Source organism: Phalacrocorax aristotelis, chromosome 1 (assembly GCF_949628215.1).
Source record: "Phalacrocorax aristotelis chromosome 1, bGulAri2.1, whole genome shotgun sequence".
NCBI classification, from domain to species: domain Eukaryota; kingdom Metazoa; phylum Chordata; class Aves; order Suliformes; family Phalacrocoracidae; genus Phalacrocorax; species Phalacrocorax aristotelis.
Window position 1 is genome coordinate 179,418,897 of NC_134276.1, and position 26,891 is coordinate 179,445,787.

General features: G+C 38.6%; 1 protein-coding gene across 4 annotated transcripts; it reads right to left on the minus strand.

The window, feature by feature from the left end:
* On the minus strand, nucleotides 1-26,044 carry CPSF6 (cleavage and polyadenylation specific factor 6). 4 transcript variants are annotated; one of them, XM_075080833.1, is made up of 11 exons: nucleotides 25,879-26,044; nucleotides 17,225-17,434; nucleotides 15,238-15,341; nucleotides 14,377-14,522; nucleotides 13,485-13,658; nucleotides 11,885-12,389; nucleotides 10,564-10,656; nucleotides 9,465-9,580; nucleotides 8,981-9,134; nucleotides 7,979-8,173; nucleotides 1-418 (listed from the first exon to the last, which is right to left on the minus strand). In XM_075080833.1, exons 1-10 carry the CDS (start codon nucleotides 25,936-25,938, stop codon nucleotides 7,984-7,986), a joined length of 1,752 nt encoding a protein of 583 aa, XP_074936934.1. In that variant the 5' UTR covers nucleotides 25,939-26,044; the 3' UTR covers nucleotides 1-418; nucleotides 7,979-7,983. The 4 variants fall into 4 exon arrangements, with proteins under 4 accessions (XP_074936934.1, XP_074936931.1, XP_074936933.1 ...); XM_075080830.1 differs by having other exon boundaries at nucleotides 7,979-8,170; nucleotides 25,879-26,042; XM_075080832.1 differs by lacking the exon at nucleotides 10,564-10,656 and having other exon boundaries at nucleotides 7,979-8,170; nucleotides 25,879-26,042.
* Between the last annotated feature and the right edge of the window lie 847 nt (nucleotides 26,045-26,891).

A 26,891-nucleotide genomic window follows, 5' to 3' on the forward strand; every position in this document is an offset into this window, starting at 1 on the left:
CCCCATTAAACAGTTTATTACAACACTACATCTACTGTAATCAAAGTGGTGCTGTGTACAGACATTATCATATGAACAGTTTAACATGAACAAACTACTATAAAAACAAGCATTTACTTGACTTTTTCCAATTGCTTGCACATTATAATTGCCAAATGTATATAACCAGTAATAAAGTTGCAAAAGCTATAAGGTTTAAATCACACAGGTTTCCCTCAAATAAAACAGTTAAGCAACATAAAAAAGTAAAAGAGCTACTGGTTACCATGTATGCAGATTTGCTTTATTCAGATCTATTCCTGTTCATTTTATCCATGAATCCTTACAGGCTCAGTTCAATCACATGAAGCAAACTGCTGGACAAGCATCTTTCCTTGAAGAATGTATCTTGTCTTGCACGCTGTTCCTCTTCCTTCAGCTGTAATGTGTCAAAATTTGTGATGTAGATTTTGCTAGTCCCCATAATACACAGAAAATTGTTGGCTTATCTATACATACACAAGTCGTGCATCTACTTCACCATAATGTAAACTAACACAAAATACCCAGAAGCAGTAGCTACTTGTTTGTGCACGAAATTGTTTTCTAATACAATAGTTAAAAGTAAAATTAATGTTGTTGTACAACAAAGTTGAAAGAATAGAAATTTCACAGTTGAAGTATTGAATGATAAAGGAAGAAATAGCTACTGTTCCTGTGACTAATGGAAACATTTATATAGAACATTTCCTAAAGTACGCATTCTGCAAGAGTAAATGAACAAGCACGTAAGGTAATTTTGCCACAACTAGATTTTTACATTTTTACCTGCCCACTTACAGAAGTTTTAGGCTGGTTTGACATTTAAGTAATGCACTGATTGTATAATCAAGTGGATGGCTCACAACTCAGTAACATTTAGAAGTGCACAGAATCTGATACCAGTACTTCAAAATTTTCAGACTAACAGCAAGCAGGATGGGCTTTGCGCATCTAAAATACACGCTTGCAGTTCAATCACAAGAACCCACTTTTCAAATAATACAACATAGATTTGCAGGTTTCCTCATCTACTTGCCCTAGAAAAAAAAACCCAAGCCCTATTTCCTACTCTCCTCTATTTTGGCAAATTAAGGAACCACACCATTCAGAGTTAATGTAAGAGTTCACAAAATACTTGGGATGGTATAATTCCATACACTGGATTTCAGTTGAATTCCATTACAAAACAATTAGCTAGCTTCATTTCATTAATAATTAACAATTTCAACATTCAATAATTTCAAAATAGTTTAAATCAAGCTGTTCAAAAACCAACACATTAAATTGTTCATTTGAAAAACAAGACATTTAGAGGAGCAATTTCATGAACGTGCACGGGTACACAGCTGTCAAATATTCTTCTACCAGTATAATAATTTCAAAGCAGTTGGGAAAACAAAGTACTCAATTTTTGCATGAATAATTGACACATTTCTTCTGCCTTTCCTCAAAATGACTGTTAATAACAACTTAAAAAAAAAAGTAAAACCAAGTAGGCTCTATACACTACCAGTATGCACATAAATTAATCCAAATCCAAAGCAGTGACTGTAATTTTTCTTATTCGCAGACTTTGCTCCCAAGTCAACCAGTCCCCAATGTATCAACCAGTAACCACTTTTGGGGAAGTTCCTTCCCCAGAGAGCAATATTTCCATAGGTGTTATGATGTTCTTAGCACCATGACGAAGTGCTGTCTCCACAAGAAGATGGGTTCAGAGCTGCGAGCTAAGTTAGCACACAGGGGAGAATCTCCCTCTGTTTTTTTTAGTGGAGAAAGTAAGTATATGACAGCTGTGAGACTGCATGTCAGAATTTGCTGCTCTCATCATACAATTCCTGTGGCAAGAATTATGGATCTTTATCACTTCTAAGGCAACAGTTAACAGATCCAAAGCACCATATATATGATTTAAAATACTCGCATGAGAAAGCTTCAGTTCCTGGGAATAGCTTGCTAGATTTGTAAGGGTACTTATGGAACTACAGGAACTTTAAAGAAGGCATGATAAACTCGACTTAGGATAAATGCTTTTCAATACAGGGCTCTTAAGATGGTCAGCACCACGCTGAATCTTTATCTTGAAAAAAAATGACCAACTAAAATCCAAAGTGGTGTACATTTTGGCTCCAAGTATTCTGCCACTATAGCTTGGCAAAATCGTAAACCTTTGTGGTTCCAAAAGGAAGAAATAAATCGGTATGGATTATACCTTCATGCTCAGCCCTTTTCAGTATTCTACAAGCAAGTAGAATATTGAAGTAAGAAACAACTTTTAAAAAAAGCTTAAATCTCTAGTCAGTACTTCTTGGCAATGCTATTTTCGATCTGCCTCAAGCTCATATAAGCTATCCATCCCAAGCATGTGTTAGCTTTGTACAGTTTAACACCACACAGCAATCAGTTTCTCAGCATTTCTACTAACAAAATCCAAAGTTCAGGCTTATCTGTTAAATAGTTACTTTGTGGTTTAAAAGTTAGGGTCTTATGCCAGAACATTTCACAAATGAAATCCCAAAACTTAAGTGATCAAACAGTTTTGTATTTATGCAAGATGCAATGTGAGCATGGTTTTCAGACGCTTACAACAAAAAACAATAGATTTTTTAAATATATAAAGCATCTTGCAGTAGCAACTATAAAATTTCTTCCTGTAATTTGAATTACCCAAATAAGCATATAAAAAGCTTTAAACAGCTTTTAAGTGTGAAAATTTTACAGTAGTTTAAAGCTGTATGTGCATACACCCCTCAAGTTTAGTTATACAAGCAGAAATTTCTGATATTTGAGATTGAATTTCAATCTCCCAACACGTTCACATTTCAGTAAAATGCATGATACACATTTGTCATTATATCCTAATAGCTCCTAAGAATTACTTCATGTAATTCTTTTATTCTATACATAAAGAAAAAAATACACAAATCAAAAATCCCACAGAAAGTATCAGCTTGAAAGCCAAAATTTAACTTAACCTACATTCCAGAACACCACAAACCTCTAAATACTGTGATGCTTTAGCCATAACACAGTGAGAAAGAAGGAATTCCAAACTTGTCTCTATATTTGTCTTTCTGCATGTAAGCTGAGATACATGTAATTCGGTTCATCATACATGTACAGACAGACTATTTTACCACCACTAGCACCTTCTTCCATTTGTAGCATACTTCCCTCCTCCCATTATTAGTGTACTTACCTGGTACCTTTGTTCAACCTTAGTGTATAATTTAAAGTCAACACCAGAACAGTTTCCTGATTTTATAAATCATTTTACATGGTAAGAAAAATAACATTCCCAAATGAGTTTCATTCATTGTATGTCTTTTCTCCTACAATCCAGGCCTGTCTATTCACCAGAAATAACTGATGAACAGAGAGGTGTGTCCAGAAAGGTCAATTTTTAGTTTACAAATTAAAGAGATGTGAATTATTGGCAGGTATATTTCACATTAATATATGAGGAAGACACAAAAAGGTAGATCAGGCTGCCACAGGAAAACATAAAAATTAAGATCTCTCTCATTTCTCTTTTTTTCTTTTTTTTGAAGAAATCTTAGTTCTCAAACCACAATGAGCAAAAGAAAAAAAAATTGTTCATTCTTTGGAGAACACTGCATCAAACCAACATTTTCACTTGCAAGTAACTTCTTTATGTTTCAAATGCTAGAAAGCCTGAAAGTTTCTTGGGGAACTTTCACACAGCTCAAATTTGTCAAAACTAGTGATTTCACAAACAAAAGAAAAAAGCTCAGGATGGGGCAACACAAAAGTATAAGTGTGTCTAATGACACCTCAGAAGACAAAATTCCAGCAACAAGTTAATGGAAAAAAAATAGTAAGTTATGCAGTTATGCATTTGAAAATAAAAAATAGCATAAGATTTTCAGTTTGGTTTTTGAATTATCACTCTCAAGAAAATGAGAAAAACCACCGAACATTAAGAAACAAGCCATATGTTTCTGTAAAGCATCAGAGTAGCCATAAAATAGACTTTAAGAAGCACATAAAACAGTGGCACAGCTTGCCTCTTTCACTCTATGGTAGATTTCAAATACCGATTCAGATGCACAAAACACGATTTCTCTGACAAACGCTAGATGGAATAGATTAGTGCCAGCCCCACATATGTGCTTCCTCAGAAATACACATTTTCAAAAGATAAATGAGGTAAATAATGTTCATAATAGCTTAATACTAAGATGATCTGAAATAATCCTAGACAGGTGCATATACCCTGGTCTTGAACAATGCTATCACATGACTCACTTAAAATTCCATTATTAACTAGAAGCTTATTATTAAAATAACATACAAAATCAGGCACTTTTCTATTAATTTACAAGGTTTCTTAAAAGGCTAATTTCATACCTCACTTGACGTTTAAGTGGTTGCTAACACACTGTTACAGGACAGTTCCTACTCATACAAGCAAAAATATAGTGAAAATTATTCAAACTACCAGTAACACCCCTCCTACTGACAAACACACACAAAAACCCAACCACGTTAGTTCTTAGATCACTCCAAAGCTGAAACTATTTCAGAGAGAGCTGAGAGCAGTTTTTGAAGAAGCATATGAGCCCCAGAAGTACATTAGACTTCAAATTGTTTTGCTTACAGTGGTTTGAGAGCAGAAAAAAAAAATCAGAGAAAAAAAACATGAAATATGGAGTACAAAGTCTACATACATATCAACTGTTACAATGTTAGTGTGGTTTTGTCTTTGCAATTCTGTCCAAATCCAGTTTAAATAGGAAATAATCAGTCCAATAACAAAAACATAAAATGAAAACCTTAACATTCAGCAGTTATAGAAATTCAGACAGGATAAGATTGGGACAATGTATCAGCTAGAAGTACATCATTGTGTATCAGTTAAACTAAAAAACCACTGTCTAAAAAAATCAGGACTCATGCTGATGAAGTTATATTACTATTCTGTTTGTACACATTAATTCTGCTGTTAATCCTTCTAAATATCATTCTACTGTATTCTTAGTTGTCTTGACTAATACAGGTTAGACACTTAAATCTATTTTTCTTTTGTATCTATAGGCTTTCTACAAGCAAAGGCAAGATGTTTCAAGAAAACATTCAGTTTTCTGTAGTAATTCTGTAGAATGGATTATCAGTGTACATGAAGCCTTACTCAAGTCAAGGCATAAAATCTTGCAAAAATTGAATTTTAAATCATGAAGTGTACAAACAGAAGTGTAAATACCTGCTATGGTACATCTAAACTTTTTAATAGAGTTTTATTATTATAAACACATTTAGTAAGTTATTCCATTTTAACCCATCTCTGTAAATGTAATACAGTACAAACTGAATTTCACTGCATACAAAAATGTTCACAATGGACCTTTAAAATCCTTCTAAACTAGATGTGTAACACTTAAAAAAATGCCAGTACAGTATCACAGTTATGACTATAGGTACACAATAAGGAGAAGTAAAGGTGCCAGTCATAGGTTGCAGGCACAGAGGCAACTTCATGTTATCTGGCAAAACACAGTAATATGGGGAGTAACCCTTTTCAGCACTGCTGATATTTATTAATTAAGACTGTTAAATCCGTTTATGAATATTAATCAATGTAAAGAATGAAACAAAAAATGTATGGCAACATACATCTTAGTGAAAATGAAACATACAAACCAGAAGATAACTGTATTTCTTTTTTGGGGGTGGGGTGTATGTGTATATATATATATAAAAAAACAAAACTACAATAAAGCCCTTCATTAAGACAGCAACAAGACAAAATGTTTACAACTTAACTTTAAAAAAAAAAAAAACAAATGCTTTAATTTACATGCAGCATAAGTTTCCCCTTTAAATCAAGTATTGAGGACCTATTGTCGTCTTTGTACAAGGGAATCTTACCTACTCAACCTCTCTGAAAGAAAAGTCCCAGTACACAAAGTTGAAGGGAGCTGCATATATAAATCCCACTGGAGCTGAGACTGAAACCACAGTCCATTTCTAAAATAGTGCCTTGGAAAATATAAAATGCAACCTAATGCTATTTGGTATGTTTTCTTGGGGTGAAAGGGTAGGGAATCTGTACATGGTACAGAAACTCCATGACTACACGCACGACACTAAATACACAAAAATTAAAGCTAGATTAATAAAAGGGTACAAAAAAAAAAATCTTTAAATTCCAGGTTACTAACAATTTTTAGTATGGCTTGCTCATCTCCACCAGAAGAAAAACACGCTGGAAATGCATCCATCACAGCTCAATAGTTACCTCCTATTAATAACAACTATTTGCAAATATCAAATACTCGTCATCATAAAAGGTAAAAATCCAGTTCAACAAAAGAAACTACATTTACTTTTGTTAATTCTGTATTTTTATGTTCTGATATTTTACAAATAAAAAAACACAGTTGCTATTTTTATGCAAATGCAGAAGTAATTCTACCAATCAATTTTTTATGACAAAAAGTGGCATTGAGAGATAGATACTGCCAACTTTATTTCAGCTGCCATATTTTATCTTCCTACTTCAGCTTCTGACTCCCCTTCTCTAGGCTGATTACCTCTTTGCGTGTCCCTGTTAGTATATAAATCCAAGACAACATCCCACTTAATACTCAATAGACTAGAGCATTTAGTATCAGAATTTGTTCCCTCCCAAAGGAGTTGGCAACAGAAGCCTGCCTGAAAAACTGAAAATTAACTAATACAAAATTATATTTTCACTTAGGAATACGCTACGCTTAAATAGATCAAAACCTTTTAGAAATCATATAATCTTCTGTAAATGCACTTCCATGCAAATCTGGAAACTAAATCTGAGGGTAAATGTAAGAACTAGAAGCTGGGCAGACAGGCAAGTCTGCAAACTTCAATTTTAGTGTAGACGTAGTGGAAAATTCTTCGAAAAAGGATAAAGTCTACTACAGGGAAACTAATAGGTAGGGTTTTTCCCCCACTGTCAAATATAAGGAATTATGGGTAGCTTGAGTTCCCAATTCTCAAAATGCTACATTATATAATGCGATGAACATTTCTGTGTGTTTTAAAGCTCTCAGCAGTACACTGAAAAAAGTATTACTTAGCATGCTACTCTGTGGCTATCTAAACATTTGATGCATGCACAAGTGCAGATATATGAAATAAAAGAACACATTAGTTTGTGAATAAGCAGAGAAGAAACAATCCTTGTGTCATACATTTGTTTACTAGTCTTCAGAAAATTATTTTACTATCAAAGGGGGGGAAGAGAATGAAAAAATCAGGGTAGCGGGGAACAAATGATCATAACTCTTACTGAAGATAATACCTGAATTTAGCTAGAAGGCAGCAGATACTGAAAGGTCACATTTCATAAAATAAAGATTGAAGTCTGGCTTTATTTCTTGTATTTGAGTAAAATTCACTGGGGAGAAAAAAAAAAAACCACACAAACCACACAACACCCAAACCACAAAAAACCAATGCTGTACTTGTGCAAGGACAGCAACTGTATGTACATTGTTCCCTAAATTGAAATAATCCACATGATATGAAGGGTTCAATGCTGCAGTCCTTACACAAGTAGATTTTAAAATACAAAATTAGTATTTTAAAATACAAATAAGAAATACAACCATAATTTTAACATAATCTTCTAAGATTACAAAGAGAGCAGACTTATCAGTCTGGCTTACCACTTGGTTTAATTGCATTTCATAAAAACCATGAACATTAATAGCACCTGAAATTAAAAAGGCAGCATGCAAACTGCAGAAGGTAATCACACAAATACTCCCTTCCCTCCCAAGACCAGTTACCTGCCATTACTTACCTATGTTCGTGTCAGATGCTGCAAGAAGAAAGTGATTCAGTACATACTGCAGGACCATTTAAATGCAGATATTAATGCTGTAAATAATCCCAAACCTAGCGTAGTTACTTTCAGTGGGTCAGTAAAGTTTAAGAACATGAAACAAACGCTCACCTTCTTTAGCGATGACGATACTCTCTCTCTCTGTCTCGTTCTCTGTCGCGATCTCTGTCGCGATCACGATGCCTCTCTCTTTCACGGCTTCTTTCCCGATAATAGTCATCGTGACGATCTCTACTGCGTGATTTGTGGCGCCTACTTTTTTCTCGTGACCTACTGTGGTCCCTCTCTCTGGATCGCTCACGTCTTCTAAAAGAAATTACTTCATTAAATTTGTCTTCAAAATACAAGCCATCTGCATGCCAATTTTGTATTCTGTTTATGAATTTCCTCAAAAAAGGACATGAAAGAAATATCTGTTCACTGTGATGCAAATATGTTTTTGTACATAACATCAGAGCACTGGTATAAAAGGTGATGGCCAAGAACGCAGTTACAGATAGTAAGGTGCATCCACTTCCTAATCTATCAAGGGAAAGACAGAAAGCACATACTCGGAATGGAGGACAAGATGGCTGTAATCAGCTGGGGGAAGGCACCATACTTCAAACAATCACTACAGTATGGCTGCTAAACTGCATACCGAAAGTATGTGTCAAAACCAGCTCTCTGTTTTTGACAGTCAAGGTCAACTCCACCACTGCTATAGTATCCAAACGAACTTCAGGCTCAGCATTCACCCTAACTCTGAAAGGGGTGGTGTTTAAGTTTTGAAAGAAATGTCAGTCTCTTATTTGTACTATGTAGAAGAGTCCATGAATTTCAAATCCACCTACTCTCAATTTTTAGATTGTATGACAAAGGACAAGATGCAAAAAACATTCCACTCAACCTTTTTTCCCCCGCAACTCAAGTGTATTTCTACTGTGACACGTGTAGAGAAAATTACTTTTAAGCAAAATGAAAACTGGCATCAAATATCCACAATCTTAATTTTCAATAGCAAATTCTAATAAGAATTATGCACTGGAAATATTAATTGGTAAAGGATAATTCTAGTCCTGCGCTACACCTTCCCTTTCAGAAGCAAGGGCAGATGGAAGAGGAAAGTTTTACCTGGATCCAGAACCATAAGACTTGGACTCAATTCCATGAAGGCAGTCCTGGAGAGAGCTAATAAGAACCTTACAGCGATCATCTGCAGATACTTTGGACTGTTTAATTAAGGAAATTGCAGTTACCAAGGTCTCTATAGCACTTCCATAGTCCCCTGAAAATGATATAAGATCATGATCAGAAAATTATGCAAATTACAACAAATATTTTATTATCTGTACTATTATTACCATTTCAAGTATTTTATCTTCAACAGCCATACAGATCATTTACTACAGAACCAAATGTTAGAATACTGTCCAGATCAGTACTCAAAAGGCATTCTCAAGCTAACTGAGTGCAATACAAAATCCGTCATAGGCTGTACCTAAATTCAACCTCCTGTTAGGAAAATGTGGCTTCAGGCCTGCAAGTTTCTTAATAGAAAACTATAAATTCTTTTTCAGTTGAGTAGAATAGGAAAAGATTAATCGAGTTTACTAACCAGCGCTGGCATCTGATACAGCTCTCGAAATGGCACTGCTTGAGATCGCCCTATTTCTATTCATGATTTCTTCAAATTCTGCTTCACTTAGCGGTGTCCTTGCAGCATCCATTTCTCTGCAAGCAATAAAACTAGTATTTAAAAGGTTAAAAAAACTTAAGATATTGCAGTTTTAACAATCCAAGTTTGCAACTTTAAGCAAAGTGACAAACAGAAAAGAAAGCAGGATCTGGGTTTGGTTTTGGTTTTTGTTAAGGACCATGTTACAGTATAAAATCCTGAAAGCTAAAAAAAGAAAAGAAAAAAAGAAAAATGGTAAAAAACAATTAACACATTGCTGTATAAATAGACTTATTCTTGTTCATCCCATCTGTTTTGAAGATTGAGCAGCACTTAGTATTAAGTGCTTTACTAATATTTATAATTTTCATAAAATCCTTGAAGGTACGTAAATAGACATTGTCCCAATTGAATGATGTGGAAATACATGTACATAGGCAATGCAACTTTGAGCAATATTAGAGATAATTTTTATAACAGTACTGGAATTAGAACTATATGATCCTGTTTCCCAGATCTTAACTAAGACCAGAATGCTGTAACTTATGAAAAACAAATATAGTCTACCATCTTTAAAATACGCAGTTTTCTGAATGATACTTCAACATTTTACAGCTAATTTTGGGTTTTTTATTTCTGGTCAAGTTCAAGGTGCTCCAATTCAATCTCCAAACTGGTCACAGTAAGGAGGAAGCAATAAAGCAGAATCCTCGTACTCATTACACTTTTTTGACTTTATTAGCTACCTATATAGGGTTTCCAAGGTAACAGAAGTTAACCTGTATAAAAATTTTCCCAAAAGTTTTGCAGTGTCCTATTAGCCAGTCTCTGTATCATATAGAAAATTTGGAGAAATGTGTTACAGACAAATGTGGAGACTGTTAAACTGGCCCACTGCTTGATACTTCTAGAACAGTGTTAGTTCTTCTGGTAGAAAGAAAATGCAGAATAATAAGCAATGCTATCCTCTTAATTGCAAGAAGTGGAACAAGATCCTATAGCCAGTTTAGCATAAGAGGAAATGTCTAAAAATTCATACCTCCCTGAGTTTTGAGTATTATTTTTCGTGTGCCTCCCATAGAATGGAATATGTAATTTTTCTCTTATGGACATGTTATTTCCAGTGAAACGCCTATGATATATAATTAATGACAATTTAAATAGTTATGGATGATAGTTTTAACATTTTTAATGAAAATACTGGACAGTAAGTTATACTGACCTATTCCCACTCCTTCCCTCCCCAGACATTCTATAAACTGCAGAGCAGACAACCTTGATTTTGTCCATCAAAAACAACCAACACCTTATCGTTTTATTACATTTCAGGCAATTAAGCCAAATGCTTGAATTTCTACAGTTTCTGTATGAACACAGTATGTACAGATGCATGGGGTTTTTTAAACTTTGAGGTAAAAGAATCAAAGTGTCTTTGCAGAAAACATTTTAAGCAAGAGAAGTCTCATGTCAGCAGTAAAATCACAACTGAAAAATCCAAATGCAACTACATAAAAAGCGTTTTTCTTACAATTTATCCCAAAATTTTCTGAGACAAATAGAAATATGGAGGGGGGGGAAATATCAAGAAACAGCAGCATGACAGAGATGCTTGAAAACACAGATGAAGATGTTTCAAACAAGATGTGAAAAACTTGACAAGTCAAAGTCAGAGAGACTCAAGAACTCTGTCCCACATAGGGTTAACCATAGGAAAAGCCACTGCTACAAACACAGCAAGATTGCACCAAATGAGCAGAAGCACCTTGACAAGAAAGGAAGATAAAAGTCTTGCAGTAAATTCACGCCTGGCTTTTGAGACAAAGACTAACTTTGAATTGAATCCTGAAGAAAAAAAAAAGGGACAAGCAGAGCTGCTGAAAGATGAAAATGGTATGAGCTTGGTACCGCACTGCACTCAACATATGCGCATATTCAAAAAGGAGAGCTCCCCAGCATTCTAAAAAGACAGCTTGCAAAGCATGATGATAAAGCTACAAGTCAGAATTTCAAGTTAGGACATAAGCACAACCAGAAGCTGCTGCATAACAAGCGATATCTAAGTTTACATGTAGAACATGTGGAATGATGACACTGCCAAATACAAACAGTGAAGACACACAGAGCTGAAAAGGGAAAGTGAGATTACTGGTGTTGCATTTCAGGATTTTCTTACTGCTACAAACGTGTTTCTGAGAGATATTTCACTGAGAGAAGTGAAAAGGGGCAAATTAGAAGACTGTTGGGATCCCTTCCAGCCCTATTTGTTATTTCTAACATTTGCATTAAAAGGGAAAAAATCAAATGCTTCCTACAAGAGGAGTAAAATCTGCTACCAAGCACATTACACCAAAAGCACTCACCTTCCAGGTGGCCCATAGTCACCTCTGTCATATGGTGGAGGTCGGCCATATGGATCTGTTGGAGGTGGGCCCCGGCTGTCTGAAGTAGGTATGCCGCTATTGGCAGGTGGGGGGAAGAAAGCTGGATTCACATGTGGTGCAGGTGGTGGAGCACCTGGAGGTGGCCCAGGGAGATGTGGAGGAGGAGCAAGAGTCAGGGGTGGCCCAAGAGGGCCAGGCGGACGAGGGGGAAATGGACCCGGAGGTGGAGGTGGACCCTGCTGAGGTGGTGGCGGACCTGGTGGTGGCCCATAGCCTGGAACTGGTGGCGGAGGGCCTGGAGGAAGTGGCCCAAGTGGAGGCTGACCAAAGGGCTGTCCTGGAAACAGAACGGGTGGTGGTGGACGGTCACCACGATTAGGAGGTCCAGCTAACGGAGGTGGGAGGACCTGACCAGGAGGCGGAGGGCCTGGTGGGCCTGGTGGGCCAGGAGGACCTAAAGGTGGACGTGGGGGAGTTTGTCCAGCTAAAATAAATAAAAAATAAATAAAAAATAAAATAGTGTTAATAAATATAAAGAAATAAAAACCGTAGCAAAATAATTCAAATTCTTGCCTTTTTTTTTTTAAGACTTTAAAAACAAACATAAAACCAGAAACAACCCTCGCTGAACAATTTGCAACTTACACAAGACATGCATGGTCCTGCTTTGAGTCCAGTAGCTTAGAATATTTTTAATAGTAGTTCTCTTTAGATGTTGCTAGTCAAACAACAACTTGAAAACTGACAACTAGCTCCCTCCCTATCAATCACCTGCTATGTTACTAAAACCCCCAAAAGCTTAAAAACCTAGAAAACATGGCATCCTACTAACACCTGCAGCTAGTCTTTCATATGGGGCATAAGATACATTGTGTCTTAAAAATATGGGGGAAAAAGCTGTATTGGAGAAGGTAAGATAAATGCAGTATCCAAACCTACTTTCAGATCCTTATTAGTGATTTTTCAATTTGACCATGTCCCTTTGACTACTGAATGGCATTTATTAAAAATATTTAAGCAGAAATAAGAACTTCATTGCAATGCAAGCCTGATTGTTCAAAGATTTCTGACGTTTCATATACCTGACTAAACACGAATGCCGCCTCTTCAAATTTGTGGTATTCTAAGTGCCAACTAACTGACCTGTCAGTGGGCATGAATCACAGCTATATTTCTGATGACGTGTAAACTTGTAATGCAGCAAGGAAGAGTTACTTTACACTCTGCAACGCAGGCATTCCCACCCCATGTAACAAATCAGAAAAGCTGAACTACACTACGCTAAAGGTCATGTTAGCAAGCAGACCTGTCTATCTTAATTTTTTTACACTTGAAAAATACATATATTGACACATTATAAATAATGTCTCTGTTGTTATGTTGCTATCAAATTTAGGAATTACAACTCCCTGTTTGAATAGCAACAAAGAAATATTGTTAAATCCTACAATCCAGCTGTGGACACTGATCATAACACATTGCTGGATAGCCTTGATCTTTATAAACTTCCAAATAAGTATGTCACATTAATACAAGAAAGCACAAATGAAACTGAAATGCCAGATATGAATTATTTTACCTGGGAAAGGTGGTGGTGGCCCTCCTGGCCCTGCCGGTCCAGGGAATCTGTCTCCACCTGGAATGGCACCTGGAAAACGGCCTCGCCCTCTATTACTAGGTGGAAATGCTGCTCGTGAGCTTCCTCCTGGGGGACCAGCTTTACCTTCCCCAGACATCTGGCCAGACTGTGTGGCTGCAATTGAAAAGTGAAAGTGTAATTACATAAATCAAAATAGGTTAAAGCTTTTCAATACTTGATCTAAAGTTTTATGCAGCACTAAAGGATAACCTTAGGAGCACCAACCTGTTCCTCAGTACCCAAACCCGAAGCATTTGGGGAGGAAAAAGTACTTTGCTAAAATATGGCAGTGTTCCAGTATACCCCATACTAATGGAATAGCATCTGGGGAGACTGACAGCCCTTCCTTAACACAGCCCAAGGCCACAAACTATTAGGACTGGGAACCATAAGACAGGATGCTGGAGGAAAGCGCAAGGCACAATCTTTCTTTCCCTTTCTGTTGTAAGTGCAGCCTGTCTGGCATCAGAATTTAGTCTAGTTCATCTACAAATGTTAAACTTCTAAATTACCTTTTTTTTTAAAATTACATCCACAAGAAATTGAGAAAGCTTCTCTAACTGTAAGGTTAAGAGTTTCACAAAGCTGCAACCTTCTTTCAGTGAGTGCTCTCTCTTACCAAAACAGCAGCTCTTCAGGGTATTAAGTAATTTTTAGAAGTTCTATTTAGAAGGATCATCTTTAAACAAAGGTGCAACTTCATTCACTTGGGCTCTAAGTATTTTATAGCTATGTTAAACTGTGTAGAAATGGTCAGGTGCTGAGAGAAAAACTGCCGTATTATTTTTGGAATAAACTTGTTTTTCCAAGACAGCACACAAGAAAGGCTTACTTTTCCTTGACTGCATTTCAAACTGACTCAGAAATTGCTTATTACATGGAGTTACAACAGGATTCTGCCCATGCAATTCTCTTTTAGGCAACAAATCCATCAACTTTTTGGAGGATGCTTCTGATCCCACACCCACAAGGGCAAACCTGAAAGGAAGAAGAAAAAAAAAGTTACACCACAGTCTTTTTGTTTCCTGGATATCCTGATGCCTCATGAAAAAGGTTACACATAATAAGCAAAAGAATACTTAAACTAGAAACCTTTGAAACAGTTTCTGTGTAAGTCCAGTTTTCAGAACAGAAAAGATAACTCATTCTAGGACATACAAGAACCACCAAAATTGCAAGTACAAAATGCATCAAAATATATAATAACAAAGGCAGCTTTTCAACAAACTATACATGAATTCATATGACCAAGCTATCATTAAGCATTACTGTGTTCTCATTACTACTAAGGAGAAAGACACATTCATGCAAGGAAGAATAAGTTGCCAGTGAAAAATGGGTTTAAGCACTCACTTTCAACAGTTAATGGAAAATAAAGATGTAAAGAAAGATTTAGTAGTGGGGGTTGGGGGAACAGGATTTACACTATGAGGAACAACAAGTATCACCACCACACTAACTGAAATATAGGAAGATGGTCAACAAGATCTAAGTCACAAAATAATGAGACACACAATACTGTCAAAAATTTATGCCTGTAATTTAAGTCATTACTAAGAAATGATATACCAAATCATTGCTGGATATCAGTGAACAAAGATTATCAGTTCACATACTGACATTTACTCTTTCCTCATATCCACCCTCCCAAACTTCAGTCCATTTACATAAAAAACAAATGACAAGTTCTTACCCTTTAGACTGGCCATTAGCACGATTTTCAAAAAATTTTATCTCCAAAATATCATTTACCCCCAGTGAATGAACTGCTTCAGTTAAGTCTTCATCTGTTGTCCACTGAAAAATATTTTTGATATTCAACTATGAAAGCTTATCTAAAACACCAGGAAAAGGGCAACTAAGTTTTCCATGGATTTTTTTTTTTGTGTGCTTGTGTGAAATTGAAGAGGAATACTTTATTCAGGCTCTCAATATTTTCTGACTTTTGGAGAGCAGCCATTTTGCAGTTCTCAAAAAACTAATTTTAAAAATATACACACTTCCCCATATGCTACACTGCATCAACCCCTCCATGCAGTATACCAGTTACAGTATGCCAAAAAAAAAAATAATATCTGTATTTGAGTAACTTTTTTCTCTGAAAGTATAAGGCTTTAACTGGACTGTTTCAATAACTTAATTTTCCACACCCAATCCATTTTTTCTCCTAATGATTCTATTATTTCCACACAAAAGTCAGTTTAAAACACCATATTAACCAGGTGCTCTTTATGAGAGCTTTGATCAGTGAGAGTTTAGTGAACTACATATTATTTGCACAAAAAGAGCAGGACTTACCTGCAAAAGAATGGAAACTAGTATAGAAACTATGGTTAGAAACAACTGTTTCCAGTTAGCCAAACCTCCTTGCTGTAACTTCCTCTTAATTACTATGTACCATTCAACAATTTCACTCATATCCAAAGATACACAAATGCACTAATACTTATATTTTTCTTCCTACTTCTTTAACTCCATCACTTCTTTAAATTTCATAAGGGAATTGCAAAGCAGACTTTCAAGATTCTGAAGTACTTATCTGATCTCCCTCAAATCAAGGCTTTTCAAAAAATTCAAGAAATACTTCACTGAGAGATAAACACAAAGAAAAACAGAAATGCTAAAGCAGATAAACGTATTTTTTGTGTATGACTTTGTTTGTGAAGCCAAATAATGAGTAGTAGGTACAAATTGCTGAACACTGGCCTACCTGCTTTAGAAATTGTGACATTTGACTTGAATGAGTTCAGCTAATTTCATTTTACTGATTCCATTCATATAGTCTAGAATGGTGTAACTGTTAAGTCAACAGTTCCTATACTTACCTATTAGCTCCTGAAATTAGGATACTGTCATGATTAGTGAAAACACACCTACACCCCCATAAAGCACTCTTTTTCAAGTTTAGCACTAGTTAGAAATTAATCAGAAGGGAAAAAGCCTTGAGAGTTTTGCATGTGTGGACCTGGAAGAACTGGATTTCAAGTAAACAGATAAAAATTCTAGTTAACTCAGCTACTGATCAGCTCTTGCATTTTGTTTACTTAACTGCAATTGATTTTAAAATGCTTTAATGATAACAAAAGTAATTGTCTTAAGGGCAACTGCAGTTCAGTGAGTTATCCCAAACCTATTACACCTAGGACTGCAAAAATAAGCCTCAAGGCAAATACCTGAAAACAGTTTTGTTTTAAGAGTCACTGCTCTGCAAAAATGCAAGTGGAAAAAAGCCCTGGAAAAACCTTTAAAAGTAATTTCAAGAAAATCCCAGAGAGCATTCTAGCTCCTTCTTAAACTAAAAACTTCAGCAAGAGTTTAAAAAAAAAATGGGTCCATTCAGTAGCCTTAAAGTGTCTGCAGGCATAAAGTTTAAGCTTGTTCTCCTCTTTCATTCGGTTCCCTGAAAACCTTAAGAAGATAGTAGCATAAATATCCCTTCATAACACTTAAAATGCAAGAGGAAACTTTATATTTACTGAAGATTTCTTCGATTTTTTTAGACATCAAGAGAGCTCTTTTACCTGAATTTCAGGTAAAAGAAAACAACACACAAAAACACCTGCTTTTCTGTATTCATAACATTTAATACAGAACTATTTTTAAGCCAAAAATATTAACAAAGAATTATGTTCATAATTTTAAAATTCCTGGCTACACCTAAATAGTAGTAAGATACTTACCCAAGTAAGATTTCCAATGTATAAGGCAATTCTCTTTCCAGTATATGTATAGACAACATTTGGTGCAGCTCCTTTACCTACATCATCCCCGACAGATGGTGGGAGTGAATCCATGTAATCACGATCTTCTGGGGCATCTCCATTATTTGCAGATGGAGAAATTACATCATCATATAAATCAATCTGATCATGTCCACCATATTCAGCTTCCTAAAATACAAAAGACACCTTGATTATATTTAACATTAGCCACTCTTAAAATCTACTTGAAACAAAACGCTGTGATAATTGCCATGTTCTGCTGACGTGGAAAGTCTAATCCAACACCTACACAACATACCTGCTGAAAAGCTAAGCCCCAGCTTCTCCCACATTAGAATATAACAGAAATCATAAGAATTTTATCCACTTTAAACTGACGAGGAAAAAAGAAAACTCAACAAAAAATACTGTTTTGCATTGCAGTACTTTTGCCCTTGTGACGTAAACAGAAATCCAAAAACCCCGAAGCCCTTCTCCCAGAATTATAGACATTAGCAAGCACAAGCAACGTGCAAAACGAGAAGCTAACATCCACCCTCAAGCAAATCTTTTTTCCACCAAAACATTTGGTAGTGAACAGACCGAGCTTCTAGAGGAGCCCTATCGACAAACACAACATTCTACCTTTCAGATTTCTACTGCATTCCTAAGTTGATTTTTATCTCCTTATTCACAGAGGGGCCAGACAGGGACAGAATTCTATTTTGTTTCACCAAATTTAATAAACCCAAAGGGTTTGTGTTTATTAAACATTTATTTATTCATGGGCCACAGAGGGACTATTCTACAGCATCACGGCTGCCTCTGGAACAGTTTGGTTCAGACAAGCACTGTGGGGTTTTGGCGAGAATCACTTCCTTCTCCCTTGGGTTGGTACAGGTTACAGCACAGTTCTGCCCAAGTGAACTAAACTTCTTTCAGAGGGAATGGAAATGAGAGTTTCTTTCCAGAAGCCCTACTTCATATGCTCAACAACTACATTCTACCTGCTAAATGGGAACAGACGGGTCAAGATCCATCAGTAGTCCTTCAGACAGCTTTGACTTATAAGTGTGGTAGGAATCTTTGGTCCAAGAAGCCAGACTAAATTTAGTCAGAAGTAGACTATGCAAACTGTGTTAGGTAGACAGAGGGGCCTGAGCACCAACTCCCTCAATCTGCTGATGTGCTACTACCAAGCCATATTACTTTATTAGAAAGACAGCTGTGCTGTCATCACTGAAGACAGCCAATTAAGAGAAGGGTAAAACATGATAAAAATCTCCTTCACAAAAACATGAAAAAACTTTTTTAAAAACACAGTGTAACCTTAATCAGTTTGATTTAAAAATAAATAAAAATCATATTTAATACCAAATATGAAAGAAGCTGTGTGTTGTACATTTGCATTAAGGAACTATTTTTAACACAAAGACTTCTTTTGATACAAAGACTTCTCTTGCCATTTTTCATGTTATATACTGTCACTCATATTCAATGGTGATCAATTCCATAATGGGATCCTGCTATCCTTTTTTATTATCCTAGCAATCATTTACAATTGAACAGCCCAATCTGTGTGAGAGAGAGGCACCATCTAAATGTCTGCTGACAGGAAGGCAATAAATTCTCAGTGAGCAACAGTGGTCTGACAAAGCTTAGGAAAGCCTAGCATTACTCAATGTTAACCTTCAGCTTTTATACTGACTTTCACAGGTTGCTTTGCAACATGTGAAAGTTGGGCTTCAAAAGCCAGCAGAGGCTTCCTGGACTCTTCCACCCTGATCCAGAACAGAAACCACCTCACCAGGTTTTGATATCAGAGATATTTCAGCATTCACTATACTGTGAATTTGTATCTAGAAACCCACATGAGCATCCTAGACAGGAGAGTTCAATGTACCAGATATGGCAACTAGAGAGAATCAAGTTGGAATCCACAGAAAACAGGCTGCAAAGCTAGCAGTCTTGGCTGAAAACCCAGTATATCTACAACCATCATCAGATGATCAGCTATCTTGAAAACATGAAATTATCAACTGCTCCTCACACAGAGACAGTAGCACTTTAAAAAAAGAAAAAGCAAAACCAAAACAAAACCCAAACACACACACACCCCCCAAACAAAAAAAAACAACCAGATAAGCTGAATTTTGGCACTGTCAAATAGATTTTATGTTCAGTAAACTGCACTGACCCAATATACCCTAAAGTTCAGCAGAAAATTTATCTCAGAATAAGTTTATAATAATTAAATTAAGTACAGGTTTTGTATTTTCACCTAACCTGTCCATTTCTCTATCTCAGTTTGCGTCCTCCTATCATCATAGCTAATGAAAGTAGGTTCAAAGAACTGCCTGGGACAGGCCTAAACAAGACATCGTACAGCAAGATTAAGGATGATGCCACAAGGCAATTAAGGAAATCCTCTCCTAAACGTACAGTAATTCTAGTCATCTGTGTGTATGGATGATGACTTCAGGGAAGTAGAATTTAGTCTTGGTAGACAGATCCAAACAGGCAGCCACCAGTCTAACAGCAGATGTACACTAACTTATCTCTCCGAGAAGGCTGAGGTCAGCATTACCAAAATGCCAGAGTAGGCAGCAGTCCACAGTTCTGCTGCACCTTCCTAGTGGCAAGAAGCTCCTCTGAAACAGATTAAGTTTCCATCACATAGGCTTTCAGGTCACCATCAAAGGAGGGAGAGAAGTATCAGGGCAGTGCAGTCTGCATCTAATTTTTGGAGGGCCCAAAGAGCCCGACAGCATCAGTGCCTTCATCAATAAAGACACAACAGAAAATCTGATGTTGTTCACCATAATCTCTTCTTACTTTGTGCTGGTTTTGCAGCCAGCATGGAATTCATTCCGTTACCAGCCTGTCAACAAGGTGTGTGGTTAGATGATTTAAGGATAATCTGAGTCAGCAACTGCAGGTGTAGATGGAAGAGAGGTGTCTTGATGGCTGTCGCACAAGATCCAACAACCCTCCCTCCTTCACACGTGTACCATGGAAACTTACCTAAACACGCCTTTCTTTCCTAGATGCAGAAGAGGAAGAAAAAGAGTACAGGAAGTGTTACTCCTCTGGACTTAGCTATTTCAACGAATAGCTCTGCCTGTACCAGGAATTGGTTTTGACCTCTTCCGTCTTCCTTAGTTAAGAGAAGAACATCAACCACAAAAGAAAATTACTTTCGCTCAATTGTAGTTGTTCACAATCTTACAGATAAACATACTAAGAAACAAAGTTAGCATCGTTACTCCAGCCCCCTCTACAACCAACTCAGTACTGATGCATTTCCAAAGCCCATGTTTAACTAGACCACAGTCTGAAATACTAGATCATTTGCTCTGGAAAATGACAACTGAAATTCCACATTCTGCACTACTAAGTGGGACTGGGTGAATAAAAAGGGTACTGAAAAGATACGCTCTCAAAGATTCATGACAGACTAGCTGTTACACTTCCAGTTACTCAGCCCTTCCTCAATACTTTGTATTTTAATTAGTTTGCGGTGTTTTCCAACATTCAAATATGAAAACCATAAACACATGGAACATCACGGTCATGTCCAGAAGGGACAAATTAGGAGTGTTATTTCTTTTCGGAATTTAGCAGCCATACTTCTGAGTTGCAGAGAACTGGTCACTCCCTTTACAAATGCTGTTTTGGAAACGGCTTTTTAAAAATAGAATTTCTTTAAACTATATGTACATCCCTGACACTCGCTTTTCTGCTCAACTGTGTTCAATTTAAGAGTTAAGCACTAAATTACACCTCCAAGAAGACACTGGGGGGGTGGGGGGGGTGTAATTGGTGACATAAATAAAACTTCATTTTTAAAAAAAATTTGTTTCTGGAAAAAACATCCAATTAAGAAAAAGCAGATTATCCAGCTTCTCCCTCACCACTTTTGCATTCAAGTTACAGTATATGTGATCAAAACCTCTAAATACACATTAGCATGCTCACTTTAAAAAAGGTTTATAGGTCCTGAAGAATAACAAGTTAAAGAAATACGCAAAAATCTTTCTGTTTTCTATTAGCTGCCTGAACACAGACAGGAACCTTAACAAAACAGCAGGCATTTGACGTTTCTGAAATAGCACACTGCCTGTGGCAGAAACATCCACCACGGTGGGCAAGTTTGTTAGACCACAAGATTCAAGCTCACTCTACAGGCCCAACTGCTCTCGGCTCTACAACTGGCACACCACTAAAATTTAAGCAGTCTGATCCCTTGTTAAATAGAGCAACTGAAAATTCACAAGTCGTCAAAAATATAAAGTAAACGTAGGTAGTATTGCTGTTTGCATTAGAACAAAGCTAAAAGGAGCCAGATGAGATGGTCTCAAGTTTTCTTTGTAGTTTGATATTTGCAAATCTACAAAGGTTATCTCTTCCCCAGGCCCCTTTCAGCAGATCAACAGAACTGACAAAATACGTACACAATAAGGTCCTGCACATTCATTTTATAATAAATTCAGGTCTGCCAGCATGTGTTTTTTATGACCAGGACATCTCTGCTCTTTTGGGTAGAAATTTTTTACACCACAATGTGTCCATCCCCTCCCATAACGAGACAACTGTCTTCCTGTTATAAAGGCTGTTTTTAATAACCTGGTTTAGGTGGCCATTAAATGCTAGCTTTTATTATTACACACAACAAATATTTTTCTCTCTGTGTTGTAGACAAGAAGTCAAGAGAGTAACTAACAGGTTCTTAAGAATCTGTAGCCATAGAGGTTTCCAGATAATTAGCCTCTTAGCTGCCTACTCCATCTAAATCACTTTTATTATCCAGTTACAAAATAAAACGTCAGAACTCTTTCATTTCTAATTTGTTAGCATTTAAATATCAAACTAGAACACTACAGGCATGTTTAGACATATGCACAATGCAACTATGCAAGTATACTCATTAGAGGATAAACAAAGCAAGCGCTTTTTCCACAGCATTAGAATAAGAGATCCTTAAATTGTTTTGTATCCTCTGCTTGGTCAGAAGGATTTTTCTATGCATACGTATGTCTAATAAAAACAGTTTTTTACTGTTCAATTATGTGCATGCGCATATACGAAAAAAATAAAAACCTTAGGTAATGCAAAGCTGATCAGAGCATCAGAGAACTTGACAATACATGGTCACATCTTCGTGGCTGTAGGAAAGTAACCCAGTTTGCTGGCCACAGTTGCAGGCAACCTTGAGTCAGTCCAAGTCAGCCTCATGCAGAGGCTCCTCATTATCTCAGTATCATGGACTGATACTCTAGGTTTTTGTGTACAAAACCACACCCGAATATTTGCTAAAGCGCCCCTAATCTTACTGCCACCTTCTGCCATCTAGAGAATGCCAGCCTCAGCCATTCGTATGCAGATAATGCAGTTCTCAGGTGCAGCACAGATCTCTCTTTCTTGAGGAGCAAGATGTGTAATACATAGGGAGATGGTCAAAGTAAAATATGCCACACAATAGCTATTGCTTACAGGTCACAAGCAGAAATTATTACTTTGATGAGAGTCCCATCTCAAAACAAGACTTTAAATAAATATGAAAGACCGCTGGATGGGGAAGCCAGCTTAGAACAACAAAATGGAAAATGACTCAACCAAGTTCTCAAAAAAAAAAAGGGGGGGGGGGGGCAAGGGGAGGCAAGAAGCGAAAGGAAAAAAAGAAAGCACAATTTAAAAAAATAAATAAAACTGGTCAGAGCCAAACTGAGTAAAGCTGTAAGCCCAAGGACAAAGAATACAGTTATGATGAACAATAAGATACTGAAAGGCTAAGAGGCAGCACAGACAGACATAGTTTTGATGAGCTCCAGATGGGATGGGAAAGATGCATTTTCACTAAAAAGATCTGACTTCAAGTCAAGTTACCCAGCTCATTGCAACCCACGCTAGATACAACCCAAGACAGTTCTCAGTTGTGATCCATCTTAGCCGGCTTCTAAACCCGTGGCTCTGCATTCTTCACTTCACCCTTATAACCTGTGGTTCATTTAGCACTAACCAAGCAGAACATCCCTCCCCACTTTCTCCTGGAAAGAGGCATTAAAAAAATAATCCCAGAAAAGCCTGAAGGATGAGTACCTCGAGGCCCAGAACACGACAAAACAACAAAGGGAAGTTCATCCAGCCACAAGTCCTAAATGACCCACTTACTACAGATGCAAACAAAAGTTTTGTCCCAGCTCAGGTATAAATACAGGTATACTGCACCCAGAACAACAACAGAGCCACACAGTGTAATTTTCAGTCCCTGCTACTGGCAAAACTAGAGGAAAAGGTTCCTAGAGTCCAACTTGAATGACTATTAGTAAGTCAAATTAGTGTAGCACAACACAATCCAAAACCAATAACTTTCTGCTTTACACATAAAGCAGTTTTTCTTTACAAATATGCTGTTCCATAAAATGTCCGCAAATCACTTTCTCCCTACAGCATTTTCTCAACTGTCATCTTCAACCATCCACAGATATACACAGCCATGTCCTGTCTTATCAATTTAAGCTGTCAGCTTCAAATCAGAAACAGTAGTTCACGAACAGAGCTTCTCGAGGGCCCATCACGACGACGTCAGAATAGGGGTAGTAAGTTATACCGTAGACAGTAACAACTAGCCCCCTTTAGTACTTGACAGAAGGAAATGGAAAAGTGCATACATGTCAATCTCTCCCAGTAAAATTTTCTATTTTAAAGTAATGTAGTTCAACTATACTACACTCAGCAGGTCCTGAGACAACATGAAAATCACAAATATGAAACTTGGAAAAGAAGAGACAGCAAAATTTTGCTAAACACCATCCCACCCCAAGAAAAACCCTAGCCAAACAAACAAAAAAAAAAACCTGCACGAAAAGCAAAACAAAGCTGAGGGAGAAGGGGCATGAACTCACTTTGCTGCCCTATATTTTGCAAGGTTCACAAACTGAGGAAGCAGACTGCAGAAATGCAGCCCCAGCAGGAGAAAGCAGGGTAATTACAGTGAAAAGAGCAAAAGGGTCTACTCTCTGCTGTTATAAACTAAACCAAATTATTACAAGACTCTTCACCTGTACCATCATCCTTCCTTGCACCATGACTATAGGGGATATCAATATTAACCATAACCTGAGTAGGCCAGGACATGTGAGTGAAACACACCATTTCCATCACCAGTATCTGCCTGCACTATATTTACAGCACATAACTATTGTACTCTGAGGGCTTCTGCACGAGTTTACACAAACACTACTAGATTCAAATTAGGTTTTTCTGAAAAACTTGATTTGTTATCAGTGTTTTACCTGGAACTGATTAAAACAAAACCAAGTTATTAAAGAAAGTGAGGAGATGTACGCTAAATGGTATTTGTACTACGGTTCATCCCAATTTAAAAGCATATAATGGGTTTTCAACTGTAAGGGAGAAACCTTTACATGTTGACAAACTTAACAGCAAATCAGTTCTCTCCATCATCTGCTCGCTGGTATGGCATTCTTTTATAGTGCACCTTTATGAGATTACTAGTCTTCTGAATTACTTTAGGAATAAATATCTAAAGAATTAAAGTTTCTTGAGATAGTTATAAGTTGCTATCCAAGTTAACTGTGAATTCCATAAGCTATCACCTATTTCCCAGTTCTCTGCGGGGTAGGCAGGCAGGCATACAACTGGGCATCGCTCAGTAAGCCCAGTAATGTGTGAAAGTGCAGCTGTTCTCGGTTGTTTACATTCTTGGGCAGGAACAATGCAATCCGGGGGCAACACAACCTGGAGAAGCGCAGGAATCACGAAGAGGGCAGAAGGCGACAAAACTGATGCGAACATCGGGTTTCGGTAGGAAATAGGCACACGGCTTTTGGGGAAAGATATGGGGTTAAGAAAAAGGAAAAAAGAGGCTTAGAAAAGTGGATTACTCGTAAGCCAGGGAAGTTCTGTTTATTTCGTCCACGGCTCCTCACCAAAAGATCAGATCGTCCTCTAGAGAAGGCCTGCGCGACTTTTTTAACGACTAGGAGAGACTAACAAATAAAAAAACAAAAAGGAAGGAAGATAGTTTCTTCGGTGCTGCAGAATAAGGCTGCACTAGTTCTGCCTCCCCCGCAAAGAGCGGCCGAGAAACTGTAACCGCTCGGTGGCTTTTTTTATTCATCTGCGAACAATGGCAGTATTTCCCCTTCCCGCCGCCGGGAAGGAGCTGCCGCTCTCCCCGCCGCACCCGGGAGGGACCCCTCGGCCCGGGGCGGGAGAGGGACCCGGCGCCGCCCCGGCCCGGGCACTCGGGGCGGGAAGGGAAGACGGGAACGAGGGAGGGAAGGAGGGAGGGAAGGAGGGAGGGAAGGAGGGAGGGAGGCGCTCGCTCGCTCCCGCCGCGGCCTCTCCCGCAGCCTCCCCTCAGAGACGGCGGCCGGGCCCCCACAGTACCCGCGGGACGAGCCTGAGACACGGCCCGCTCCCACGCCGTCCCCGCGCACTCCGGCGGGGGGCAAGCCCGGCGGCGGAGCCGGCCGAACAATGGCGATGGCGGCGGCGCGGCCCGGCGCTGAGGGCCCTGCAGGCGGCGAAGGCGGGCGAGGGAAGGGAAGGGAAGCGAAGCGAAGGAGGGGAGGGGCCGCCCCGCGCCGCGCCGTACCCGCGCGTACCTGGTTGAATTCCTCGCCCACATCGGCGTAGATGTCGATGTGGTCCACGCCGTCCGCCATGATCCCGCCCGGCCGCGCCTCGGGCCGCCGCCAGCCGCGCCCGGCTCCCGAGCCGCCGCCGCCGCCGCCGGGAAGGAGGGAGGGGGGAGGGAGAGGAGCGAGGGGAGGAGCGCGAGACGTCACTTCCGCACCAGCAGACGGGGCTTCCGGCAGCGGCAGAAATGGCGGTTGCCCGGGGTAGGGGCCGGCCTGCTCCGCCCCGCTGGGGCCGCCCCGGGGGCGGTGAGGCCGCTTCCCCGCCCTCCAGGGCCGGTTCCCCGTCCGCTAGAGCTGCTTCCCGCCCTCCAGAGGTGCTTCCCGCCCACGGGTCTCGCCACCCACCTGAGCTTCTCTGGGCGGCCATGTTAGGTTGCGGGTTGGCGGCGCTGCAGCGAGTGAGCGGAGAGTTGTGGGGGCCCGGGCTGCGAAGGGCCCGGTGCCGGCGGGACCCGGCCCTCCCCGCACGGGGCGCGCTGCATGGCGGCTGTTGGGGGCTCCTCGGTCCCGGGGGAGGGGGCTCATGCAGGCCCGGCCGGCTGCTTACTCGTGCTTCTCGCTCAGCCTCGGCTCCGAGGAAAACGCTGCCCAGCGGAGGAGAAGCGCGTCCGTTAATAGCCGAGGACTGTAATTAACGCCTGTAGAACGAAGCAGTGCTGCGTCGTCAAACCAGGGGTGCACGCGCTGGGCTCGGGAGCACGGTATAACGTGCAGAAAGGAGATGAACGATGACATGCTTCTTCCTTTAGCCGGGCTCTGAAATGCTCTGCTGTTGGAGAGCTCAGTTTTAACATCACAAAGTGAAGAGATAATTAGTGTCACATCGAGATTTAAAATTTTTTAAATTTTTTAATTTTTAATTAAATTTTAATTTTAATTTTTTAATTTTAATTAGTTAAATTTTAATTTTTTAAATTTTTTAATTTTTTAAATTTTTTAAATTTTGCATCGAGAACTGTTAGGTTTGCCAAGACAGC

Bases quoted from the DNA above. Each gene is read 5' to 3' on its own strand.
- CPSF6 (XM_075080833.1), bottom strand. From the start codon at position 25,938: ATGGCGGACGGCGTGGACCACATCGACATCTACGCCGATGTGGGCGAG. The intron at 13,659-14,376 runs GTAAGCCTTTCT...TTTCAATTGCAG, and splicing joins TGAAATGCAGTCAAGGAAAA to CCACACAGTCTGGCCAGATG. The intron at 9,581-10,563 runs GTATGAATTTTT...TATTGCTTGCAG, and splicing joins AATACTCAAAACTCAGGGAG to AGAAATGGATGCTGCAAGGA.